The sequence below is a fragment of the Papio anubis genome, chromosome 18, assembly GCF_008728515.1.
Source record: "Papio anubis isolate 15944 chromosome 18, Panubis1.0, whole genome shotgun sequence".
Taxonomy (NCBI): Eukaryota; Metazoa; Chordata; class Mammalia; order Primates; family Cercopithecidae; genus Papio; species Papio anubis.
In genome coordinates this window covers 4,282,841-4,306,495 of record NC_044993.1, presented here as the reverse complement: position 1 = coordinate 4,306,495, position 23,655 = coordinate 4,282,841, and the positions used below count along the sequence as shown (strand labels likewise).

Here is a 23,655-nt window from a genome sequence, read left to right as displayed (position 1 = left end):
GGAAGTGGTTTATTTGGAAGGCATTCCCAAGAAGAGAGGTTGAGACAGGGAACTTCAGGAGCCGGTTCAGGTTAGCGAGCAGGTTTCTATGGCCAGCAGCCAGGGCTCAGTTCCACTGGGAACCTCTGGGCAGCTATGAAGCCTCGCTACTGAAAGTGTGGCCTGTGGACCATCGACATGAGCCAGCCCCCCAGGAGCTGGTTGGAGATGCACAATCACAGACCCCAGCCCAGACCTCTGCCTTTGAAGCAGAGCTCCACTGAGAGCACGTGACAGTTTGAGAAGAACAGTTCCTCCGACTTGCCCACCACACCACCACTAAGGGGCAAGGAGGCAGGGGTATTTATCTATTGATTCCTCCTGGTATCGGGTGCAGGCTGCTCCCGAGAGTCTAAGGTCCCTAGTACCCCTTCAGGAGCCCCAACCCCTGCCACACCTATTCATGCACCAGAGAGAACCTTGGAAAGGAAGAGGATGCTTGCAGTGGGCTGCTGGCATCACAGCAATGGGTGGGCACCGGGAGCATCCACTAGATAGGACCCTAGGTGGGCTGCTGCAGGCCCTCCCTCTTACTACCCCAGTCCACATTCATGCATTTGCGCAATTTCACACAATCCTCAGGTTCCCATTGCATTGTCCCCATTCCCTAGAAGAGCAAACGGAGGCTCAGAGAGGTTGACAGCCCACCTGATCATGATGACTTCCATTTAGAAACTGTTTGCTCTGTGCCAAACTCCACGTGGCGGTGGATGGGCTGCGTGGATGATTTCATGCAATCCTCATATGCTTCCACAAGGTACGTAGTTACTATCCCCACTGTACAGGTGAAGAAAAGGCTCAGAGAGGTTGAGTGACTTTCCAGGATCACACAGCACAACGGGGAGCTGGCTGACACCAAAGCCCTTGCTCCTACCCACTCCCTGGTGCCAGGGCTGCAGTGGGTGCCCTTCCCCCAGCTCCCATGCCTTCCTGTGTGAGAGCTTGCGCGGAGCAGGCCCCCCTCCGCCGTGCCCCTCCCTTCCTAGGGGAGGCAGAGCTTACGGGAAGCATACGAGAGGCAGAGGAGCTGTGCAGTGGGTACGCCATGGGGTTGACTGCAGTGTGGGGGGGCAGCTGTCACCAGGAAGGGTCTCTCTGCCCTTACTCAGCAGACATGATCGTGGGGCAACACCTCCAAAACACTGACCTCGCTGGGGATGCGGACCAGGGCCGAGGCCTCTGGTCACACCAGGCCCAAAGCTGGGGATTGCTATGCATGCCTTGGGCCCCTCTAGGGGATAAGGGAACTCAGCCCAGGCCCCTGAGAGAAAGCCACACCCAGAGTCCTGGGGCCTTGCAGCTTCTAGCCGGCCCTCCCTCCGGTGTCCCCAGCTCAGAGCCCTCAGCCAGGTTGCTGTGGGCCCTGGAATCCTAGGGGAAGCCAGTGACCAGCCATGGCAGACCGCTGAGGAGTATTCAGGGAGGCATGAGGTTTCCTGCAACCCTGAGACCCAGCGCCCCCTGCATTCAAGAGGAGGGGCAGAGGGTCCAGTCTGGCTTCTAGGTGGACAGAAGGGGCTCTGAGAAGCCAGAAGGAAGGGGGCGACTATTTGCCTGGCCAATCAACAAGCGCAAGAGAAGCAGATCCCTTGGGTGGTAAGACCACAGGCTCTGGGTTTGATTCCCACCTCTGCCACTTACTTACCTCGGATGACCTTGGGCAAATGATTTAACCTCTAGGTGCCTCCCATCCCCCATCTGTAAAATGCGGGTAATAAAGAGCACTGACCTGCGAGAGATTAGGTTACTGTTTCCGACTCACCTTTCCCCGTCTTTAGGAGAATTGTCTGTCCCTTCCTTGTGCCGTGCAACTTCCCGGCTCACAGTGTTGGGCTTGGCCATGTGACTTGCTTGGCTGAGGGAATGTGGGCACGTGTCGCAAGCAGAAGCTGCAAATGCATTGACTCTGCCTGTGCTCTGTGCCTCTGCCACCCACTGAGTGAATGAGCACACTCTGGTTGGTGCCTAAATGACAGGACACTTGAAGGAAATCAGAGTCCAACTGCAGCTGATAAAGCCCAGCTCCTCGCAGCCAATCAGCAAGGCCACGGCCAACCCACAGACCCGTGAGTGAGGAATCAGTGCTCGCTGTTCTAAGCCACTGAGTTTGGGGGAGGAGGGGGTGGTTGTTACACAGCAACATCACAGCAAAAAGAAAACTGACTAATACACTATCTCTCAGGGTTTCCATGAGAATTATGTGAGTTAAAATATCTGTCAAGTGTTAAGTACAGTCCTGGTACATAGCAGGCAATATGAATGCTAAATAAGGGCCGGGCACAGTGGTGCACACCTGTAATCCCAGAGCTCAGGCAGGATCATTGCTTGAGCCCCAGCGTTCCATCACACTATTGCACTTCAGCCTGGGTGACAGCACAAGACCTTGTCTCTAAAAAACTAAACAAGGCTGGGTGCGGTGGCTCACGCCTGTAATCCCAGCACTTTGGTAGGCAGAGGCGGGTGGATCACCTGAGGTCAGGAGTTTGAGACCAACATGACCAATATGGCAAAAACCTGTCTCTACTAAAAATACAAAAATCCCAGCTACTTGGGAGGCTGAGACATGAGAATCGCTTGAACCCAGGAGGCGGAGGTTGCAGTGAGCCGAGATCATGCCATTGCACTCTAGCCTGGGCAACAGAGCAAGACTGTCTCAAAAAAAAAAAAAAAACCAAAAACTAACTAAATAAATAAATACGGTAGCGCCTATGATAGAGGTGCTGGGAATATACTGATGTGTGAGACTAAGTCACTACCTTTAGGAAATTTATTTATTAGAGACAGTGGCGGGGGTTCCTGGGGTGTAGGTGAGCTGATCAGCCTTAGGCTGTGAGCCCCAGCGACAAGGCACCTCTTCCTGTGATGCCCCGCACATCAGTGACTGTGAAACAACAGAAGGGCACCCCGCTCACAGGGGAGGGAGGGAACACGTGCTGTGGGAGCTGGAGGACAGCAAAGCTTCCTGCTGGCAGGGCCTGGCACGGAGGGGCACCAGGCTTCCATGGAACTGGACCTTGCAGAGAGACTGGGGTTGGGAGCACAGGCGTTCCAGGGAGAACTGCCTGAACCGGGTGGCAGGTTGTAGTTTCCAAATGGGGCCACAACATCTCCCATCCACATTTTCTTCTTCTTTCTTCTTCTTCTTTCTCTTTCTTCTTCCTCCTTCTCCTTCTTTTTCCTCCTTCTCCTCCTCCTCCTCCTCCTCCTTCTCCTCCTCTCCTCCTCCTCCTCCCCCTCCTCCTTTTTTAGACACAGGGTCTTAATGCTGCGTCACTCAGGCTGGAGTGCAGCAGTGTGATCACAGCTCACTGCAGCCTCCAACTAGTGGGTCTACACTGCCACACCCAGTTTATTTTTATTTTTTATTTTTGTAATGACAGGGGCTCACTACATTGCCCAGGTTGGTCTTGAACTCCTGGCCTCAAGTGATCCTCCTCCCTGGGCCTCCCAAAACACTGGGATTATAGGCAGAAGCCACTGCACTCAGCCTGTGCTCTATTTATGCCTTTGACTTTGTTCCCATCAGGAGGTGGTGCCTATGTTCCCTTCTTTTTAATCTAGGAAGGCCCGTGACGACCACCAAAGTGATGTGATGTGACTTCAGAGAGTAGGCCATCACAGGCGATGCGGCTTCCACCTGATTTTCTGGAGATGCTCTTGCTTGGATGTCAGGGGCCATGCTGTGAGGAAGCCCAAGCCGCCCCGGGAAAGGTTCTTGTGGAGAAAAACAAGAGCCCAGAACCGACTTGGCAGCCACGTGGTAGGTGCTTGCCCATGTGGGTGTGCCATCTTGGAAGTGGATCTTCTAGCCCCAGATGACATACATGCCTCAGCTGGTGTCTCATGAAACAGACAAACTCTCTCTTCAGGCCCTGTCCAAATTGCAGATTTGTGGGCAAAACAGATGATGGTTGTTGTTTCACACTAAATATTTGTTGTGCAGCAATGGTAACCAGAACAAGAGGCATGTGTACAAGGAAAATCAAGGAGTTCAGCTTAATTGGAGTGGAGGGTGAGCAAGGCTAAGCCTTTGGCCTCTTAGGGATCATGGAGAATTTTTGGAGGCTGCTAAGCAGGCAGTGGAGGGCTCAGACATTAAGCAAGCAGCAGAGGATAGGACAGAAGTAGGAGAAGGTAAGCATCAAGCATCAGCAGGCATTCCGTTTTTTTTTTTTCTTCCTTCCTTCCTTCCTTCCTTCCTTCCTTCCTTCCTTCCTTCCTTCCTTCCTTCCTTCCTTCCTTCCATCCCTCCCTCCCTCCTTCCTTCCATTTTGTTTTGTTTTGTTTTGTTTTTGTTTTGTTTTGTTTTGAGATAGAGTCTCACTCTGTCACTCAGGCTGGAGTGCAGTGGCATGATCTCAGCTCACAGCAACTTCCACCTCTCGGGTACAAGTGATTCTCATGTCTCAGCCTCCCAAGTAGCTAGAGATTACAGGCATGTGCCACCATGCCCTGCTAATTTTTGTATTTTTAGTAGAGACAAGGTTTTGCCATGTTGGCCAGGCTGCTCTCAAACTCCTAGTATCAAGTGAAATAGAATCTCACTCTGTTGCCCAGGCTGGAGTGCGACGGCACCACTGTAGTTCAGTATAGCCTCAATGTCCTGGGCTCAAGCGATCCTCCCACCCTGGCCTCCCTAGTAGCTGGGAGTACAGGTGTGCACCACCACACCTGGCTAATTTTTAAAACTTTTAGTAGAGATGGGGCTCTATGTTGCCCAGGCTGGTCTTGAACTCCTGGGCTCAAGTGATCCACCCACCCTGGCCTCCCAAAGCCCTGGGATTATAGGCATGGGCCACCATGCTGGGCCCCGATTGAGAATTTCAAGGTGCAACAGCAGAACGTTGAACCCAGCATGGGCCTTCTGAGACGGGCCCTGTGGCAGTGTGCAGGACACGTCCAGAGAGCTGGCCCTGGCCGTGGGGCCCACTATATCCCTGGCATGCTCCATCGCCTCCTCCTGACCCAAGAAGCAGGATTCACCATTTGTGGCCGTGTGCGGTGGCTCATGCCTATAATCCCAGCACTTTGGGAGGCTGAGGCGGGTAGATCACCTGAGGTCAGGAGTTCAAGACTAGCCTGGCCAACATGGTGAAACGCTGTCTCTACTAAAAATACAAAAATTAGCCAGGCATGGTGACTCACGCCTGTAATCCCAGCTACTCAGGAGTCTGAGGCAGGAGAATCGCTTGAACCCGGGAGGCGGACACTGCAGTGAGCTGAGATTGTGCCATTGCACTCCAGCCTGGGAAACAAGAGCGAGACTCTGTCTCAAAAAAAATAAAAAAGGATTCACCATTTGTTACAGAGGATCTTTATTTATAATGCAAAAAAAAGAAATTATAAATCCCATTTTGGACTGTTCCCACATCTGTACAACAACTTATAAAAAACAGCCACTCCACCTGCAAGAAGTTCTTGTTTGTGCTTATGGCAGGGGCACGTGTTTGCACAGCCCGTGGGGCTGGGAAGGTGTGTTTGTCCTGAAGAGAGCCTCTCCCTGGGACCCCAACAGCCAGGACCATGGAGCTCCCTTGCACCAGGCTGGAGTCAGCAAGACCCTGGAGGTGTCAGAGGTCCAGTCCACTCAGCAGGGTCGGGAAACACTGTTCCGGAAGCAGGCAGGCTGGATTCCTCGCTGGTCCTGCCACATCTCTCCCAGCGGAGACCAGATTCGCTCAGTTCCCATCCAAGGTATTCAGCACACCTGCTCCAGGCAGCCACGCCCCTGGACACCTGAAGCTGGGACCCTGCAGTAGGAGCCCACCAGACAAATCCACGACACCTCCTCAGGCTTCCGGGTCGAGTTCTCCATCATCCGGGCACGACCCTGTCTCATCCAACCAGACTAGGAGAAAGAGGGGATGGTGACACCTGGATGTACCCCGCCCCCACCACACCCAGGCCCGCTTCCCTGGGAGCTGCAGGGCTGAGGCCTCTGGGATTCCCTGCTTTCTGGTGCTGCCAGAGGCGGAGATGGGACCCAGCCCAGTGATGCTGGATCCTTCTGGGTGAGTCGGATCCCGGAGCTGCTTAAGTTTCAGAGGAACTCCTCCCAGGGTTCAGGAACCTCCCTAGGGCTCGGACCCTGCAGAGTAACCCTGTGTCTCCCCTCTGCCCACACTGGTCCTGGAAGCAGGCAAAGTGGCATGATCCCATTTTATAGGTGAGGACACAGGCTCAGAGAGGGAAGAGACTATGACAGCTGAGCTAAGGACCTGGGCCTCTGTCTGCCCACACTGGGCTCTCTGATTAGACAGCACTGGGGTGCAGGAGGAGCACTGCAGCAGGAGCCCAGCTCTTCTCCCACCTTGTTGTGTGTCCCTGGGCAAGGCACTGTCCCTCTCTGGACCTGTTTGTTTCCCCATTTCTAAACTAGAGATAAGGGTTGGAATGAGAATTAAATGAGATTTGTGAAAAGCATTTAGCCTGGTGCCAGGCACTTGGAAAGGTCACAGAGGAAGGCACCCCACTGCACCCACCATGGCTCCACCCAGCACCTGCACTGGTCCAACCCAGAGGGGCCTGACAGCTTTCTCCCAGTCACTTGCTCTGCTGGGCAAGCGGAGACCCAAGCTCAGGACATCTGGAAGGGTCTACAGATCCCCCCTCCCAGACAGCCTTCCACGTACCCTACATCAGCCTCATGGGTGCCGTGTCGCTTGCATGGGCCCAGCGAGACCCACGTCACAATGGCTGTCAACTAACTGATGCCACCTGTGGGGAGGGCATCCGGCCTGGGGGCCATGGTGTGAAGTGCAGATCACACAGCCTGGGGCTGCCTCCCCGCTGCACCACTGACCAGCTGCACGGCAAGTGTCTCAGCCTCTCTCAACCTCAGATTACCCATTTCTAAAATCGGGATGCGGCTGGGTGCAGTGGCTCATGCCTGTAATCCCATCACTTTGGGAGGCCCAGGCAGGCGGATCACCTGAGGTCAGGAGTTTGAGACCAGCCTGGTCAACACGACGAAACCCCATTTCTACTAAAATACAAAAATTAGCTGGGCATGGTGGTGGGCGCCTGTAATCCTAGCTATTCAGGAGGCTGAGGCAGAAGAATCACTTGAACGAGGGAGATGGAGGTTGCAGTTAGCCGAGATTGCACCACAGCACTCCAGCCTGAGCAACAGAGCAAAACTCCATCTCAAAAAATAAATAAATACAAATAATAAAATGGGGATGAAATCTGTACTTAACTCTGAGAATTCCTGTAAGAACTAAATAAGAAAATCCACTCATTACACTCAGTACCGTGCAACCTATCATGATCATCCCCAATATCATTATTATTCATAGCAGCAGCCTTCAGCACCTGATGTAGGCCCAGCTCAATAAATCTTTGCTCGATGAATATGTGAACAATTTGTCCCACCAGCACCAGAGGTATCACCGAGGGGCAGGTGGGGGAGCCGATTTGGGCCTGTGTCCCACCTCCTCACCCTCTCCCTGGGAAGAACTCTATTTCCTCCCTGCTCCCAGCAGTGAGCTGCATCTGGAAGGCCCAGGGTCCGGCCCCAGCCTGGGCATGGGCTGTGTTTCCAAGTCTGTCCTGTCCAGCCAAACTGCAGCGGCCAACAAGATGGAGCAGCGGTCCTCCCGCTGGCAGGGGAAGGAGCATCCATCAATTACCTTGGCTGGCGGGAGCCACGGTGTGGCAGGCCAGCCTGGCCCCATCCATCAATCGTACTGGCTGCTGGCAGGGGCTGTCTACTAATTACTTAACACGCCGCGTCGTGCTGAGGCTGGCGCCGTGGCAGGGGGCTCACGGTGCAGTGTACACAGGTCTGACCATAAATGCTTAATGAACCCAGGGGGAGGTGGGGATGCAAGCTCGGCCCCGTGGCCCAGAAGGACGCCCCTGAGAGCTGTCTCCACCAGGCCCCCAGACTCGACCCTGCTTGGCGGCAGAGGGGACGGCCTCACCTGTGTTCCCCGAGTCCCTTGGCAGCATCATGCCCGTGGGGGTGGGGGGCGTGATGATGATGTCGGGCACATCCAGGTGCTTGTCGTTCAGGACGGGGGCCTCTTCGTGGCTGCTGCTGCTGCTGCTGACACACATTTTAAAGCCTGAGAAGCCAGGCGTGGAGCACACATGCACGTACACACACAACAGAGAGATAGGCATCAGTGGCCGCCGGGAACCGCGGGCGCCACCCCCCCTTCATCACCTGAGTTCTGACGCCTCGCAGCAAGGGGCGCAGCTGTCCCCGCATCACAGATGAAAACCTGAGTCTCGGCCGGGCGCGGTGGCTCAAGCCTGTAATCCCAGCACTTTGGGAGGCCGAGACGGGCGGATCACGAGGTCAGGAGATCGAGACCATCCTGGCTAACACGGTGAAACCCCGTCTCTACTAAAACATACAAAAAAACTAGCCGGGCAAGGTGGCGGCGCCTGTAGTCCCAGCTACTCGGGAGGCTGAGGCCGGAGAATGGCGTGAACCTGGGGGGCGGAGCTTGCAGTGAGCCGAGATCGCGCCACTGCACTCCAGCCTGGGCGACAGAGCGAGACTCCGTCTCAAAAAAAAAAAAAAGAAAACCTGAGTCTCAGGAATGTCAAAGGAGCCCCCGACACATCTGACAGAACCATGAGTCGGGAAACAGATTTTGGGAAATGCTGATCACAGGCTAGTTGGCCTCTAGGTCCAGTTTTCAGCCTTCACCATGTGGCCCAGCCAGCTGCAGCCCCATTTCTGGCCACCAGCCCCTACTCTGCAAAGCGCTCACACTTTCCCAGACTCCCTGGGCTCCCGGGGCCCTTTTGTGCCTTTGCATATGCTGTTCCCCTGGCCTGGGATGCTCTTTCTTCCTCTGCCTGAGTAACAAGCTCCTGCTTATCCTTCAAAGCCTGGTGCAACGGGCTCTTCCTTGGGAAAGGTGTCCCAGCAGATCTGGCCTCTCCCTCTTCTGCCTGTCTGCATTTACTCATTCATCAATGAATGACATGATTTGTTTTTATTTCTACCTCTCTTTGCTGTGAACACCTGGAGGACAGTCTCTACTTCATTCATCTGTGTTTCCCTTGAGCTCAGCACATGCTCGAGACAGAGTAAGTAGGAGTGCTTTAAATTTTAAATGCGGGCTGGGTGGTGGCTCATGCCTATAATCCTAGTACTTTGGGAGGCCGAGGTGGGCAGATCACTTGAGGTAAGGAGTTCAAGACCAGCCTGGCCAACATGGTGAAACCTCGTCTCTATTAAAATACAAAAATTAGCTGGGCGTCATAGCACACACCTGTAATCCCAGCTACTCGGGAGGCTGAAGCAGGAGAATCACTTGAACCCAGGAGGCAGAGATTGAAGTGAGCTGAGATCGCACTATTGCACTCTAACCTAAGTGACAGAGTGAGACTCCATCAAAAAAAAAAAAAAAAAAAGGCCAGGTGTGGTGGCTTACAACTATAATCCCAGCACTTTGGGAGGCCAAGGTGGGCAGATCACCTAAGGTCAGGAGTTCAAGACCAGCCTGACCAACACGGAGAAACCCTGTCTCTACTAAAAATAAAAATAAAAAAATTAGCTGGGCATAGTGTTGTGCGCCTGTAATCCCAGCTACTCGGGAGGCTGAGGCAGGAGAATCGCTTGAACCCGGGAGGCAGAGGTTGAAGTGAGTTGAGATTGCACCATTGCACTTCAGCCTAAGTGACAGAGTAAGAATCCATCTAAAAAAAAAAAAAAAAGGCTGGGCATGGTGGTTTACACCTATAATCCCAGCACTTTGGGAGGCCGAGGTGGGCAGATCACTTGAGGTCAGGAGTTCAAGACCAGCCTGGCCAACATGGTGAAACCCCCATCTCCACTAAAATATAAAAATTAGCTGGGCGTGGTGGCACACACTTGTAATCTCAGTTACTCAGGAAGCTGAGGCAAGAGAATTGCTTGAACCTGGGAGGCAGAGGTTGAAGTGAGCTGAGATCGTACCATTGCACTCCAGCCTAAGTGACAGAGTGAGACTCTGTCTAAACAAAAAGAAGGCCAGGCACGGTGGCTCACACCTGTAATCCCAGCACTTTGGGAGGCCGAAGTGGGCGGATCACCTAAGGTCGGGAGTTTGAGACCAGCCTGACCAACATGGAGAAACCCCATCTCTACTAAAACTACAAAAAAAGTTAGCTGGGCATGGTGGTGTCTGCCTGTAATCCCAGCTACTCGGGAGGCTGAGGCAGGAGAATAGGTTTAACCCAGGAGGCAGAGGTTGCAGTGAGCCTAGATCGTGCCATCACACTCCAGCCTGGGCAACAAGAGTGAAACTCCGTTTCAAAATAATAATAATAATAATTTTAAACACAACCAAAAACCCTTCAGGCAGCATTAAGCTAGGTGTTACAATCCTTGTCTCTATGCCCCATCACTTTGGTTTTGCCCCAAACAATGCTAGGCTGGGATTAAATTAGCTCAAGTATCAGAGCCCCTGACCAAAGGGAGAGGCTGAGTAATAAGGGGTTGTGGGGGTGGTATTTTTCCTACTGTTCTCGGGCCTTCCTTGACCACTATCAGGACAATGTTCCTAAGTGACCATTGTAGGGTCAGTGTGGGGGTTCTAAAACATGGCTCTGAGAGGTGGAGTCTAAGCCCTTGAGTGTGGATGGACTTAGTGACTTGCTTCCAACAATAGGACAGACATGATGGTGTGTGACTTCCACAGTGAGGTTATAAAAGACATTGCAACTTCCTCTTTGCTCTCTCTTGGAACACTTGCTCTTGGGGAAGCCAGTCACCATGTTACAAGGATGCTCAAGCTGTGGAGAAGCTCATGTGGGTGAGGAATCAAGGCCTCTAGTGAACAACCACGAGGGAGCCACCTCAGCCCCAGAGCCTCCAGCCCCAGTCCAGCCATCAGATGAGACTGCAGCCCTGGCTAACATCTTGGATGTAACATCATGATCGACCCTGAGCCAGAACCACCCAGATAAGCCACTCCTCAATTCCTGACCCACAGAAACTCTGAGATAATAAAGGTTTGATGTTTAAGTCACAAAGTTTTGGCATAGTTTGTTATGCAGTAATAGATTACTGATAGAGTTAGCAAATCTTTCCCTGACTCCAATAGGAAGGGATTGCAGGTGCACAGTGGGAATCTCATACCTGGCTGTGGGGAAATCACAGGGGGCTTCTCAGGGCAACCTTTGTTCACCTAAGGGGTGTTCCTCTGAGAGGCAGGTTACACCTGAGCTGTCAGGGACAATCTGTTTGAATCCACAAAAAAATGTACAACTAGAGGACCTGGAGCCATGCCATTCAGGCCAAATTCTTGTTTCATCTGCAACTTGACCAAGGCGGTAGGCTCAGAAAAACTGAAGGCAGCAGGCACACTGGCTTTGGAATCAGGCCACCAGCTGTGTGACCCCGGGTGCACTGCACCTCCTCTCCAGGCCCTTTGTGTAGTAAAGAATTTAACCTTGCCTAAAAAGAGGTCTGGTCTCCGTCCATGGTTTCTGGGAGGTGCTCTCTAAGCCCTTGGAATCTCTTGCCTGATAGGAGAGTCGTTGTTTGCCGGGGGCTGTGGTTACACTGGGTGTCCAAAGGCATGATTGATGGAGGGGGGCTCTGGGTCATGCCCAGAGAGACGGTAGCCTGCAGGCTGAGCTCCAAAGTGAGCAATCAATCAGCCTCTAGAGGAGCTCCAGTGCCTTCGTCTCCTGGGGTTGCCACAACAAAGCACCATCAACCGGGTGGCTGGAACAACAGACACTCATTGTCTTATAGATCTGGAGGCCGGAAGTTCCAGATCCAGGTGTCGGCAGGGTTGGTTCCTCCAGAGGCTGCAAGGGAGACTGTTCCAAGCCTGTCCCCTGGTTTCTGGTGGTTGTTGACAATCTGGCGTTCCTAGGCTTGTAGAAGCCTCACCCCATTTCTGCCTCTTGCCTTCACATTGTATTCTCCCTGTGTCTTGTCTCTGTCCAGATTCCCGCCCCCAATTCCCAGCTTTTTTTTGAGACAGATCTTGCTCTGTCGCCCAGGCTGCAGTGCAGTGGCATGATCGCAGCTCACTGCAACCTCTGCCTCTCAGGTTCAAACAATTCTCCTGCCTCAGCCTCCCAAGTAGTTGGGATTACAGGCATGCACCAGCACGCCCAGCTAATTTTTGTATTTTTCGTAGAGCCAGGGTCTCACCATATTGACCAGGCTGGTCTCAAACTCCTGACCTCAGGTGATCCGCCCACCTCGGCCTCCCAAAGTGCTGGGATCACAGGCATGAGCCACTGCACCCAGCGCAGATTTACCTTTTTTGATAAGGACACCCGTCATATTGGACTAGGAGCTTACACTACTAAAATGACCTCATCTTAACTCATTACACCTGCAAAGACACTACTCCCAAGAAGGCCACATTTTGAGGCCCTGGGGTGAGGAGGTTGACTTAGGAATTTTTGGGAGACACAGTTCAATCCATAATGCCCTGTAAGAACTCTGGACACGGAGGCCAGGGGCTTCCCTCCTGGCGATGCTCCGTGCTGTCACTCACCACCGTCAGGAGGAGTTGGCACTGCCCATGGCTCCACAGGGAGGGGACAGTGGGAGCCTGTGCCTGGAGCTCTCATGGGATCTGCCCTGTGAGCGTCTTCCCTTTGGTCTTAACCTAGGTCCCTTCCCTGGAATGAGCCATAGCCAGGAATCAGAGCCTCTTGTGACTTCTGTGGGTCCTTTCAGCAACTAAACAAACATGAGGGTGGCTTGGGGAACCCCCAAACTTGCAGCTGCTGGCAGAGGGTGGGTGGTCATGTGTGCCCCCCACCCCGACTTCTGTTAGTCTAACTCTTTGCAGCTTTCTTGTTTTCATGGACAAGCGCGGGGTGGTAGTGGCAGAATCAGCTGAGTCCCTGGGCTAGGGAGAGACCGCCACGGTTCCTGGCACACACGGCTGGTGTGAGATGACCACGATGAGCCCCCTTTGACCTGTGCACAGCCAGTCACTTCCCTCCCCTCATTCTCAGCCCAGTGACCAGAATCCGCCCCTCACCCAGGCACTGCCCCGTCACCTCCCTACCTTCTGAACCCCAACCGTGTTTCCTCCTTTGGAAGACTGTATGTATGTATGTATGTATGTATGTATGTATGAGACAGAGTCTTGCTCTGTTGCCCAGCCTGGAATGCAGTGGCGTGATCTCGGCTCACTGCAACCTCCGTCTCCTGGGTTCAAGTGATTCTTCTGCCTCAGCTTCCTGAGTAGCTGGGACTACAGGCGCCCGCCACCACACCCAGCTAATTTTTTTTTTTTTTTTTGAAGCAGAGTCTCGCTCATTGCCCAGGCTGGAGTGCAGTGGTGCGATCTCAGCTCACTGCAAGCTCTGCCTCCCAGGTTCACACCATTCTCCTGCCTCAGCCTCCCGAGTAGCTGGGACTACAGGCGCCCGCCACCACGCCTGGCTAAGTTTTTGTATTTTTAGTAGAGACGGGGTTTCAGCATGTTGGCCAGGATGGCCTCGATCTCCTGATCTCGTGATCTGCCCGCCTTGGCCTCCCAAAGTGCTGGGATTACAGGCATGAGCCACCGCGCCCGGTCTTGGAAGATTCTTGGCCCCTGACTGGGTAGTTTTGAGGGAAGAGGCCACTTCAGCCCGACAGAACTCTAAGCCCCTCAGCAGCACCCACATAGCCCCTCCGAAGCAGGTCTAACGCAGTGGGGTTTGAACCGTCTTTAAAGAAGAGAACGTTTCTCCTGCAATCTTGCACAGAAGCCCAGAGTGTGAAACAAATCGAAGGAAGTCACTTGGAGAGAGGCATCCCTACCCCAAACAACCACAAACAAAAGGATGTGTTGCCAACCGCCCAGACAAGCTACGGGGGCTGCAGGCGTGGGCTCCTTCAGGCTCCATTGCCACCGTGCTCAGTGTCACCAGCTCCATCTCACAGATGTGGAAACTGGGGACCTAAAAGAGTAATATCTGCACACAACTGAACAGCTAGTGGGAGGCAGAGCCAGGATCCATCCCCAAACTGGAATCTGGCTGACCCCAAGAGCCGATGCTTCCCGTAGCCATGATCCCATGTAACAGCCCCCATGTAACTGCAAGGGGCCAGGCAGGAAATATTTGATCTCTGTGAGCCACACAAACTACACACATGACTTTGCCACGGCAGCCTGAAAGCAGCCGCAGACAACGCGGAAATGAACGAGCATGACTCTGTCTCAATAAAACTTGATTTCTAAAAGCAGGCGTCAGGCAGGATTGGGTCTTGGGGCTGTGGTTGCAAATCTCTCCTCTATAACATCCAGGACTGACTGCGGAGGGGAGCTGGGATCGAGGACACACCTGATGTTGTAACTGGCAAAAACAGAACCTCGAAAGCTTGAGGCTTGCTCATGCCAAAAACAAAAGCCACAGCCAGAAGCCCGGCTGCAGGTGGGCAGGGCAGCCCCCTCTTGAAGGGCTGCGTGTGAGGAAATGAATGAATTCACGAAAGTACTTTGCCCAGCCAGCTGCCCCATAAGTGTTCTCTATTATCATCCATAAAGAGCTCCTTGTGGAGGCCCCCGACAAAAGGAATCGCTGATCATCATATCTGTAACAGGAGGGAGCCTCCCTGCTCAGTCTCCAAACCCCTTCCTCGGTGAATACTCCAAGATTCTAAAATAAAACACCCCACATTTGCATTTTAACATGGTCTGGAGCTTGAGGACAAAACCCACACATATAATCTGGAAGGATCAGGTTCTCAGTGAGCCCTGGAGAGGCAGAAGTCTCAGAGGAGAGGGGGTTGGAGGGAGAGGAGGAAAGGAAGGGAGGAGGGAGGAGAGAACAGAGGGAAGGAGGAGAGGGGAGGAGGGAGAAGAGGGAGGGAGGAGGAAGAGGGGGAAGAGGAGGGAGGGAGGAGGAAGAGGAGGAAGGGAGGGAAGGAGGAGAGAGGGGAGGAGGGAGAAGAGGGAGGGAGGAGGAAGAGGAGGAAGGGAAGGAAGAGAGGAGGGAAGGAGACGGGAGGGAGGAGGAGGAAGGGAGGGAGGAGGGGAGAAGGAAGAGGGAGGGAAGGAGGATAGAGGGAGGGAAGGGGACAGGGAAGGAGGGGGAAGGGGAGAGGGAAGGAGGGAGAAGAGGGAGGAGGAAAGACAGGGCAGGAAGGGGAAGAGAGGAGGAGGAGGGAAGAGAAAGGGAAGAGGGAGGAGGAGGAGGAAGGCGAGACGGAGGAGGAAGAGAGGGAGAGGGGAGGGCAGGCAGGGAGGAGGGAGGGACCCCAGCCCCTCTCACATCCCCAGGGGCTGCCCAGCCTCAGCAGCAGAGGTGGCCAAACAGGAGGGAAAGCTCTCAAGAGGATGAAGCCAACGCTGGGGATTAAAAACCAAATGCCAGCCCTGCCCCAGACAAGGAGCTCATTTGTGCTAAGGCCAGAACTGTTATTTGTTAATTATGTGCCTGCCTCGGGCTATTAAAAGCCTATTTCCTGAGCCTGGGATTCCAGAAGGAAGGAAGCAGATCCTAGGGACCCAGGCCCATCCCAAGGCTTCAGGGGGATGGAGCCTGTGCGGGAAGCCCTTCCCCCTTCCGGGGAGGCAGCCCAGCCTCGTGCTCCAGGTCACCAGGCCCTGACCCCTGCTCTGCGGCCACGTCCTCTGCAGTGGGGGCAGAGCTACGCAGACCAGACCATAGAACCCGGGGCCCTGGAGCCGGCCTTCCACATGGGTTACACAGGCGGGTGCTGGCGTGGTGAGGTCAGACAGGCTTTGAGACCCGGCTCTGCGCCCTCCTAGCTCAGGACAGTGGTTCCCATCGTGGCTGCCCATTGAGATCACCTGGGATGTTAACATCACCTATGCAGGGCCTCACCCTAGACAGGCTAATTCATGGCTCCATGAGGTGCACCAGGATTTTGAAAAGTTCCCAGGTGACTCTATCAGCCAGGGATGGGAACCCCTGAGCTGGGGCCACCGTGGGAACAGGTGGCTTTACTCTTGGAGCCTCAGTTTCCCTGGCTGTAAAATTGTTATGGCACCAGCCTTGCAGGAAGTGCCAGGTGTGGGGCGTGGGCCTGCCAGGTGTGGGGCGTGGGGCTGCCAGGTGCGGGGCATGGGGCTGCCAGGTGTGGGAAGAAATGGCCCTCGGGCAGCCAACTGGCCGGGGCCTGGGGGGTCCTGAGCTGGGGGTGCCATTTCCTAAGCATCCGAAGCTGGGCTCTGGGCCGAGCCTGCCATTTGCACCCCTGCAACCAACCCTCACACCATCCCTCAGGGAGAACACTAGGATCACGCCCATGCTACAAAGGAGAACACGGAGCTTTGGAGAAGGGAGGTAACGTGCTGGGAATACACAGAGCCTGGGGAGCAGAGCTGGGGCTTGACGAGGCTCCACGCACACTGCCCTCACTGCTGCTGGGATCAGCAGCCCTGATCCTTCAAATGCTGAGTCAGGCAAGCCCGTGCCCAAGACGCCACATCCAGGCTCTGTGCAGGATGCCCAGGTCCTTGGGGTCAGGGCACCATTCCCTGTGCCAGCTCTTGGTGAACTCCCGGCCGCCCAGAGGTCACCGCAGACACGCGCTGGAGACAGGAGCAAGTGCTGGCATCACGGCTCACGTGCGACCTCTACTGGTTCTTTTTCATTTCAATTAATTGATTTTTTGAGACAGGGTCTCTCTCTGTGGCTCAGGTTCACTGCAGCCTTGACTTCCCTGGCTCAAGCGATTCTCCCATCTTGGCCTCCCAAAGTGCTGGGTGAAACTACAGGCACTCTCCACCACACCTGGCTAAGTTTTAACCTTTTTTGTAGAGACAGGGCCTCACTATGTTGGTCTTGAACTCCTAGGCTCAAACGATCCACCTGCCTTGGCCTCCCAAAGTCCTGGGATTACAGGTATGAGCCACCCCACGCGGCCTGATTCTTTTAAAAACAGTTCAGGCTTGCACCCCAGGCGTTCCGCTTGGAGGCCCTGAATGGGACCACACCCTCTTCCCCAAAGCGCCATCACACACACAGGGGGCTCCAGCCTGTCAGACCCACAATGCGACGGACAGCCAGAAGGCCCACCTGGGCTACGGGCCACCTGGGCAGTGGCTCCGCCTCTTTGGGCCTCTGCTTCCTCACCTGCAGAACTCGGGTAAATAACAGTGCCCAGGTCCGGCTGGGCAGGCACGAGAGGTTAAGGACCACCCTTGAGTCCTCACTCCAGCCAAGGCAGTGCGATGATTCTATATGCGTTTTGTGGATGAGAAAACCCCAGTGCTGGCCTTGCTGTGCACACTCAGTAAACACAAGCTCTCATTCAGATCACGAGTTGATACTAAGCTTAGATTCACACCATGTGATTTGAACCACAGGTGTAATTGTCCTCAGTCAGGGCACTTGTTCATTGATTCCGCCAACATTCAGCACCTACCGGGTGCCAACGGCTACTGTTACAGCCCCCTGAGTGTGGGTCGGGGGCCTTGTCGCCCCCTTGCGGTCACACAGCTGGAGTGGGTGCTACACAAAATATTCCTGGTTCCAACCTGACTCTGGGGGCACAATTTTCCCTTATTCTGTGGGAATGGCCAGGGGTTTGGGAAGGAGGAAATCCACCATCTGACTCTCACTTCCATTTCCTGCTGTGATGTTGCCTCTCGGCCGGGGCTTTCTCACCTGGAGAGCCAGCGTATGTCACCCTCCTTTCCAGCACAAGTGTAATGCCCCAGCTCTGAGCCTGGGCCAGGGAGGTGGCCGGTCAACAGGCATTTATTGTGCACCTGCTGTGTGCCCTGCATGGCCCCAGGTGCTGCAGACACTGCTGAGGAAAGAATGGCCTCTACAGAGGTTTACCTGTGCCTTCCCCGCTACACCTCCTGTCCAGGCTCCAGTAGCAGGAATGGGGTCCCCAAGATTTCCGGGTCAGCTGGAGGAAAAGGAGGAGGGTCCCCGGTAATTCAAGCCATCGCTGGGAGGGGCCCACGATGCTGAGCCTTGAGAACAGTGCTTGAGGGAGGCTGGACTATGTGAGTGCCTCTGGGCACTCGTCATTTGATCCTCCCAGTGAGGCAGACCCCATCTTCCAGATGGGCACACGGAGGCACAGAGAGAGAAGTCAGGGCCCTTGCAGGGGCCATGCAGGGTTTCGTGCACAGCCTGTGCTCTGGGGGCTGGAAGCACAAAGGTATTTCCAAGATCCTGGGTCAATGCAAGTAGGGACCAGGGGCAGATGATAAGCCCGCTCACAGTGGGGAGAAACAGGGTTTAGGGGAGACCAGGAGCTGGAAAAGGCTTCTCAGAAGGGGTCAATCAGAAAGCGGCAGGAGAGATCCCCAAGGCACCCACGGCACACACAAAGGCCCTGAAGCAGGAACATAGGGGCCACAGTGGCTGACACTAACCCCTCAGAGATGACCAGGTCTCTGGATTTCATGCAGGTCTTTCAAAAGTAAACTGATAAAGTCCTCCAAGGGTTCCAGATGCATTTAATCTTTTTTTTTTTTTTTTTTTAATTCCAATTACAGGGAAAGCTTTGTGTTATTATGGATGAGGCTGGGGCAGCTCTTGGCGGTTTTACCTTTTTGAGGCATCCCAGGCCCAATAGAGACAGCAATGGATGTTTTAAATCTCTTTTTAATTAAGGAAAAAGCCCTAGCTTGCGTCAGGGATGAGCTGCTGGAGAGAGACAACCTGAGAGGAGCTAGAGACAGGAGCTTCGACACACCAAGGTGGGGGAAGGTGCCCAGCTGCCTGGCTCTGCCCAGCCAAACCACATTCCTGCCCTGGGCACTGACTGCACTTCCTCCCTCCTGGGCAGCCCTCCCAGTTCCCGCGGTCTGTTCCTGCTCATCCTAGTGCTGGGCGCTCTGGGAAGGCTGTGGAGGGTGTGGGTACAGTGTGGTGAGCCCAGATTCCAAAGGCCAGGTCCAGGGTCAGGCACAGTGACTCATGCCTGTAATTCCAGCACTTTGGAAGGACAAGGACAAAGGATTGCTTGAGCCCAGCAATCCTGCCTCAAGACCGGCCTGGACAACATAGCAAGACCCCATCTTTTAAAAAAATTTTTTAATTAGCTGGGCGTGGTGATGTGTACCTGTAGTCCCAGCTACCTGGGAGGCTGAGAAGGGAGGACTGCTTGAGCCCAGGAGTTCAATGTTACAGTGAGCTGCGATCACGCCATGGTACCCCAGCCTGGGCAAGAGAGATCCTGTCTCAAAAGAAAAAAACAACAACCAAAAAAAAGCGGTGGAGGGTGGCATTGGGCGTGGCGGCTCATGCTTGTAATCCCAGCACTTTGGGAGGCTGAGGCAGGTGGATCACTTGAGGGCAGGGGTTTGAGACCAGCCTGGCCAACATGGTGAAAACCCATCTCTACTAAAAATACAAAAAACAAATTAGCCAGGCGTGGTGGTGGGCACCTGTAATCCCAGCTACTTAGGAGGCTGAGGCAGGAGAAGCGCTTGAACCCGAGAGGCGGAGGTTACAGTGAACCAAGATTGTGCCACTGCACTCCAGCCTGGACAATAAGAGCAAAACTCTGTTTCCAAACAAAAGAAAAAAATGAAGCCCAGGTCCAGCCCTGGTCCCATCACTTCCTGGCAGTGTCCCCTCCTCCAGCCCTCAATCTACTCATCCCTAAAATGGAAACAACAGCAGGACGACCATGAGAAGAAGAAGAAAAAAAAGCCACGTACTTGGCACCCTGCCTGGCCACGGAAATGCTCGTGTGTGGACCAGGGTCCCCTGGCCTTGGCGCTGCTGACACTGCGGTCATTCTCTGAGGTGGGGTTGTCCTGTGTGTCATGCGATGTTTAGCAGTGTCCCTGGCCTCTAGACCCTGTAGCACCCCCAGCTTCTATGACTAAAAATACTTCCAGACATTGCCAGCTGTCCCTGGAGGGCAGGGTCACCAGGTAAAATGCAGGCCATCCATCGCATCTGAATCTCAGGCTAACAAATACTTTTTTAGTAGAGGCATGTCCCATGTAATATTTGGGACATGCTTCTACTTGACAATATTTCTTATCTAAAATTCAAATATAACCAGGTATCCTGTTTTTATGTTTTTTTCCATCCTCAATCTGGCAACTCTGCATGGGCCTGTCGGGGGAGCAGGCCAGTCACCCAGGATCTGGAACCACAGGGGTAATTGACATTCACTGCAACAATGACCGGGCATTTCAGGGCTGGCGCTGCATGCCTGGCATGGAGCTGCTGGCTTCCTCTGTCCCCATGTGGCCCCAGTGCCTGGGGCTACACGGAGGGGCTCCAGGATGGCCCAAGCCAGAGGAACCCAAGCCCCCAGTCTGCCCTTGACCTGCTGTGTGGTCTGAACAAGTTTCTTACCCTGTCTCCTACTGCAAAGGGAGTTATCAGCGCTAACAGTTGCTACACTGTCAGCCGTCTCATTGGAATAGAGATTCTAACTTTTTTTTTTTTTTTTTTTTTTTAAGAGGTGGTGGTCTTTCTGTTGCCCAGGTGGAACTCGAATTGCTGGGCTCACGCAATCTTGCTGCCTTGGCCTCCTAACTCCTGGGCTCAGGGAGTAAGGAGGGCCTGGGCCCCCTAAGTAAGCTGGGATTATAGGTGTGAGCCACTGTGCCCAGCTCTGACTGTAACTTTTGCCCTAGATAATAACCTGTATCCTGCAGGGCTGTCACAAGGATGCATGGTACTAAGTGTAAGGTATTGAATGGCAGGCACTTAGTGGGGCCATATTATTAGTACTATTATGACTGCTATGGAAGGAGTAATATAAGCAGGCTGATTCCAGTTAGTACCAGAGAAAGGTGGTGAACGTTGCTACTGGAGCAAACTGGGGGTCTCCCAGGGGAACCTGGGCCCTGTGGGCAGCTGAAGCTGGGAGAGGCTGCAGCCAGGGAGCAGAGCAGACCGAAGGCTGAGCTGGACTTGCAGCTCCAGGTAGGAGCAGCATTCAGGGGCCGAAGCGGCACCAAGCACTGTCACTCCCAGCTCAGGTCCAGCCACTGCGCAAGGCGAGCTCTCCGGGGAGTACTGGCTCCCCCTGAGTGGGCCCAGGGCCCCAGGACTGCCTTGCTCTGCTTGCTCCCTGATCAGGGACCAGGACTTTCCTGGACTGCGACAGCAACAACATGCTTTGGGACCCGGCCTTTGTTGCCCAGGCAACCTCAGCGAATCTTACAGGGGCTCACGGCTGACGGGAAAGACCCAGCCCAGGGCCCCAGGAGCTGCTGGTCCCAGTGCTGAGAAGAGACAGGTGCAGTGACAGGCCCCTCAACATGTTTTATGAAGGCCTATGTGCACCGGGCGCCACGATGCCAGTGTCTCTACGGGACTTGACTTCCTGAAATGATCTAAACAGCCCTTGGTGTTATCCTGCCTAACTCATTGTGGAAGAAACGGAGGCAAAAAGAGGTTGAGTCACTTGCCCGAGATCACACAGCTAAGGGCACACAGCCCATCCTACCAGAGGTGGTGTCCCTCCTGTAAATGGTGAAGTTCTTTTTGGTGACAAATGACATTCGAGAGTGACAGCCAGGAAATGGCACCTCACCTACAGCATCTTCTGCAGTCCTCGTGTTAGCGCTGGGAGAGGCAGGTCAGCCCTCACTTCACAGAAACTGAGGCTTGGAGAAGTTCAGGCATGGACAGAGGGCCCCTCAGGGGTTGGGGAGCTGAGAACGCACACCCCTCCCTTCTCGGCGGCCACTGCACTGAGCCGTCACAGGAGGGTCTCAGAGGACTTTCAGGCGTGGTGTGGGCGGGTACGAGTTCCTTGCCCAACAAAAGAGACATGTGGAGCTCACATTCAGGTCAAGATCTATGATGTCACGAGCCCGGTTGCCCTTGCAGGGAGCTTGAGGGGCTTCTGGGCAGCTGACATGTTTGTTGGTCAGTGTGAAATGCATGGAGCAGCTGACTTAGGACCTGCGTCTTTTTCCTGTATGTATGTTACACTTCAATCAGAAGTTAGGCCAGGTGGGGTGTGGTGGCTCACGCCTGTAATCCCAGCACTTTGGGAGGCTGAGGTGAGTAGATCACCTGAGGTCAGGAGTTGAAGACCAGCCTGGCCAACATGACAAAACCCTGTCTCTACTAAAAACACAAAAAATTAGCCAGGTGTGGTGGTGCGTGCCTGTAATCCCAGCTACTCGGGAGGCTGAGGCAGGAGAATTGCTTGAACCTGGGAGGTGGAGGCTGCAGTGAGCTGAGATTGCACCACTGTACTCCAGCCTGGGCGACAGAGCAAGACTCCGTCTCAAAAAAAAAAAAAAAAGAAGAAGTGCAGTGGCACATGCCTGTAATCCCAGCACTTTGAGAGGTCGAGGCAGGAGGACCACTTGAGGCCGGGCATTTGAAGCCAGCATGGCCAACATAGCAAGATCCCATCTGTACTTAAAAAAAAAAAAAAAAGTTGGCTGGGCGTGGTGGCTCACGCCTGTAATCCCAGCACTTTGGGAGGCCGAGGCAGGTGGATCACAAGGTCAGGAAATCGAGACCATTCTGGCTAACACGGTGAAACCCCGTCTCTACTAAAAATACCAAAAATTAGCCGGGCATGGTGGCAGGCACCTGTAGTCCCAGCTACTCGGGAGGCTGAGGCAGGAGAATGGCATGAATCTGGGAGGCGGAGCTTGCAGTGAGCCGAGATGGCGCCCCTGCACTCCAGTCTGGGAGACACAGCAAGACTCCGTCTCAAAAAAAAAAAAAAAAAGTTAAATGTTTCCTGTTAAAAAGAGAGGAAGCATGAATTACTCCTGAGGTACGATTTTTCACCCAACAGATAGGCAAAAATGGGAAGGCTGTTAACACTATGGCCACAGTCATCTCCCATGGGGGGAGTGGGATAATGGGGGTGATGGGAATGATGACATTGATGAGGATGATGGAGATGATGGGGTTGACAAGGATAATGGGGATGAGAGGGATGACAGGGATGACGGAGATGATGGGGATGACGGAGATGACGAGGATGACGGAGATGACGGGGATGACGAGATAATGGGGATGACAAGGATGACAGGGCAGCCAACCCGGTCGCCGGGAGGGTCAGTCCGGGGAGGGTCTCCACACAGTGGCTAAGGCTGAGAGCACACTCATTCTGCAAACATTTGTTACATGGTCTGTGTGTGCCAAGTCTTGGGCCAGGTACCAGGGCTACAGGGATGAAAAAGGCAGCATGGTTCCTAACCTCATGGTGTCAGGAGTGTGAGGAGGAGAAAGTCCTTGGGAACTATCACCTGAATACTAACGCTGAGTACTGGGGTGGAGACCAGCTGGGCTGACCTACCCAGGCACGGCTGGAAACGGCACTTTGTCTCCCACCTGCTGCGTCACTGTCCTGGCCTCCCTCCTTTCCGAGGACATCAGGTGCCAGAGGTTTAGCTTAAGCATGGGTGACTGATGGGGGAGACCGGCTAAGTCCCTGCTGTGAGCCAGGAGGGCTGCCCGCTCTGTCCTGGGCAGGGGGCAGGGCGAGATCAGACGCCATCTGCTCTCTGGTTTAAAACAGGCTTTGATGATCCACCCCACTGCCCTGAGCCGAAGGGAGGCTGGAGGGGGGTGTCTCTCAGGAGCTTCTGCCTCCTGGGCAGAGGTCTGTTCAGAAGGTTCCAGAAAGAGCCCTGGAATTGAGCCTGCACACCTGGGTTCCCAGCCAGGCTGACTTGCTCCTTGTTACCTTGGGCAGCCAGTCTCCACCGCAGCCCCATCTGCAAGGCAAGGGCATTGGTTGTCAGCCTGGGCCGCCCAGGAGAATCACCT

General features: G+C 54.1%; 1 protein-coding gene across 7 annotated transcripts in view; it reads right to left on the bottom strand.

The window, feature by feature from the left end:
• Positions 1–5,333: 5,333 nt before the first annotated feature.
• Positions 5,334–23,655, bottom strand: part of C18H16orf74 (chromosome 18 C16orf74 homolog) — a 45,224-nt gene continuing 26,902 nt past the window's right edge. For 3 of the 7 annotated variants that reach the window (XR_002519338.2, XR_002519336.2, XR_002519337.2), the window contains 2 exons: positions 7,965–8,086; positions 5,334–5,887 (listed from right to left, as the gene is read on the bottom strand). Coding sequence is in view for 4 of the 7 variants with exons in the window: in XM_021932245.2 (XP_021787937.1) it covers positions 5,829–5,887; positions 7,965–8,166 (261 nt within the window). In the remaining 3 variants the exon portion in view is untranslated. Of the gene's footprint in view, positions 5,888–7,964; positions 8,374–23,655 lie in introns of those variants that run through there. The other 4 variants (XM_021932243.2, XM_021932242.2, XM_021932246.2 and 1 more) reach the window with 2 other exon arrangements.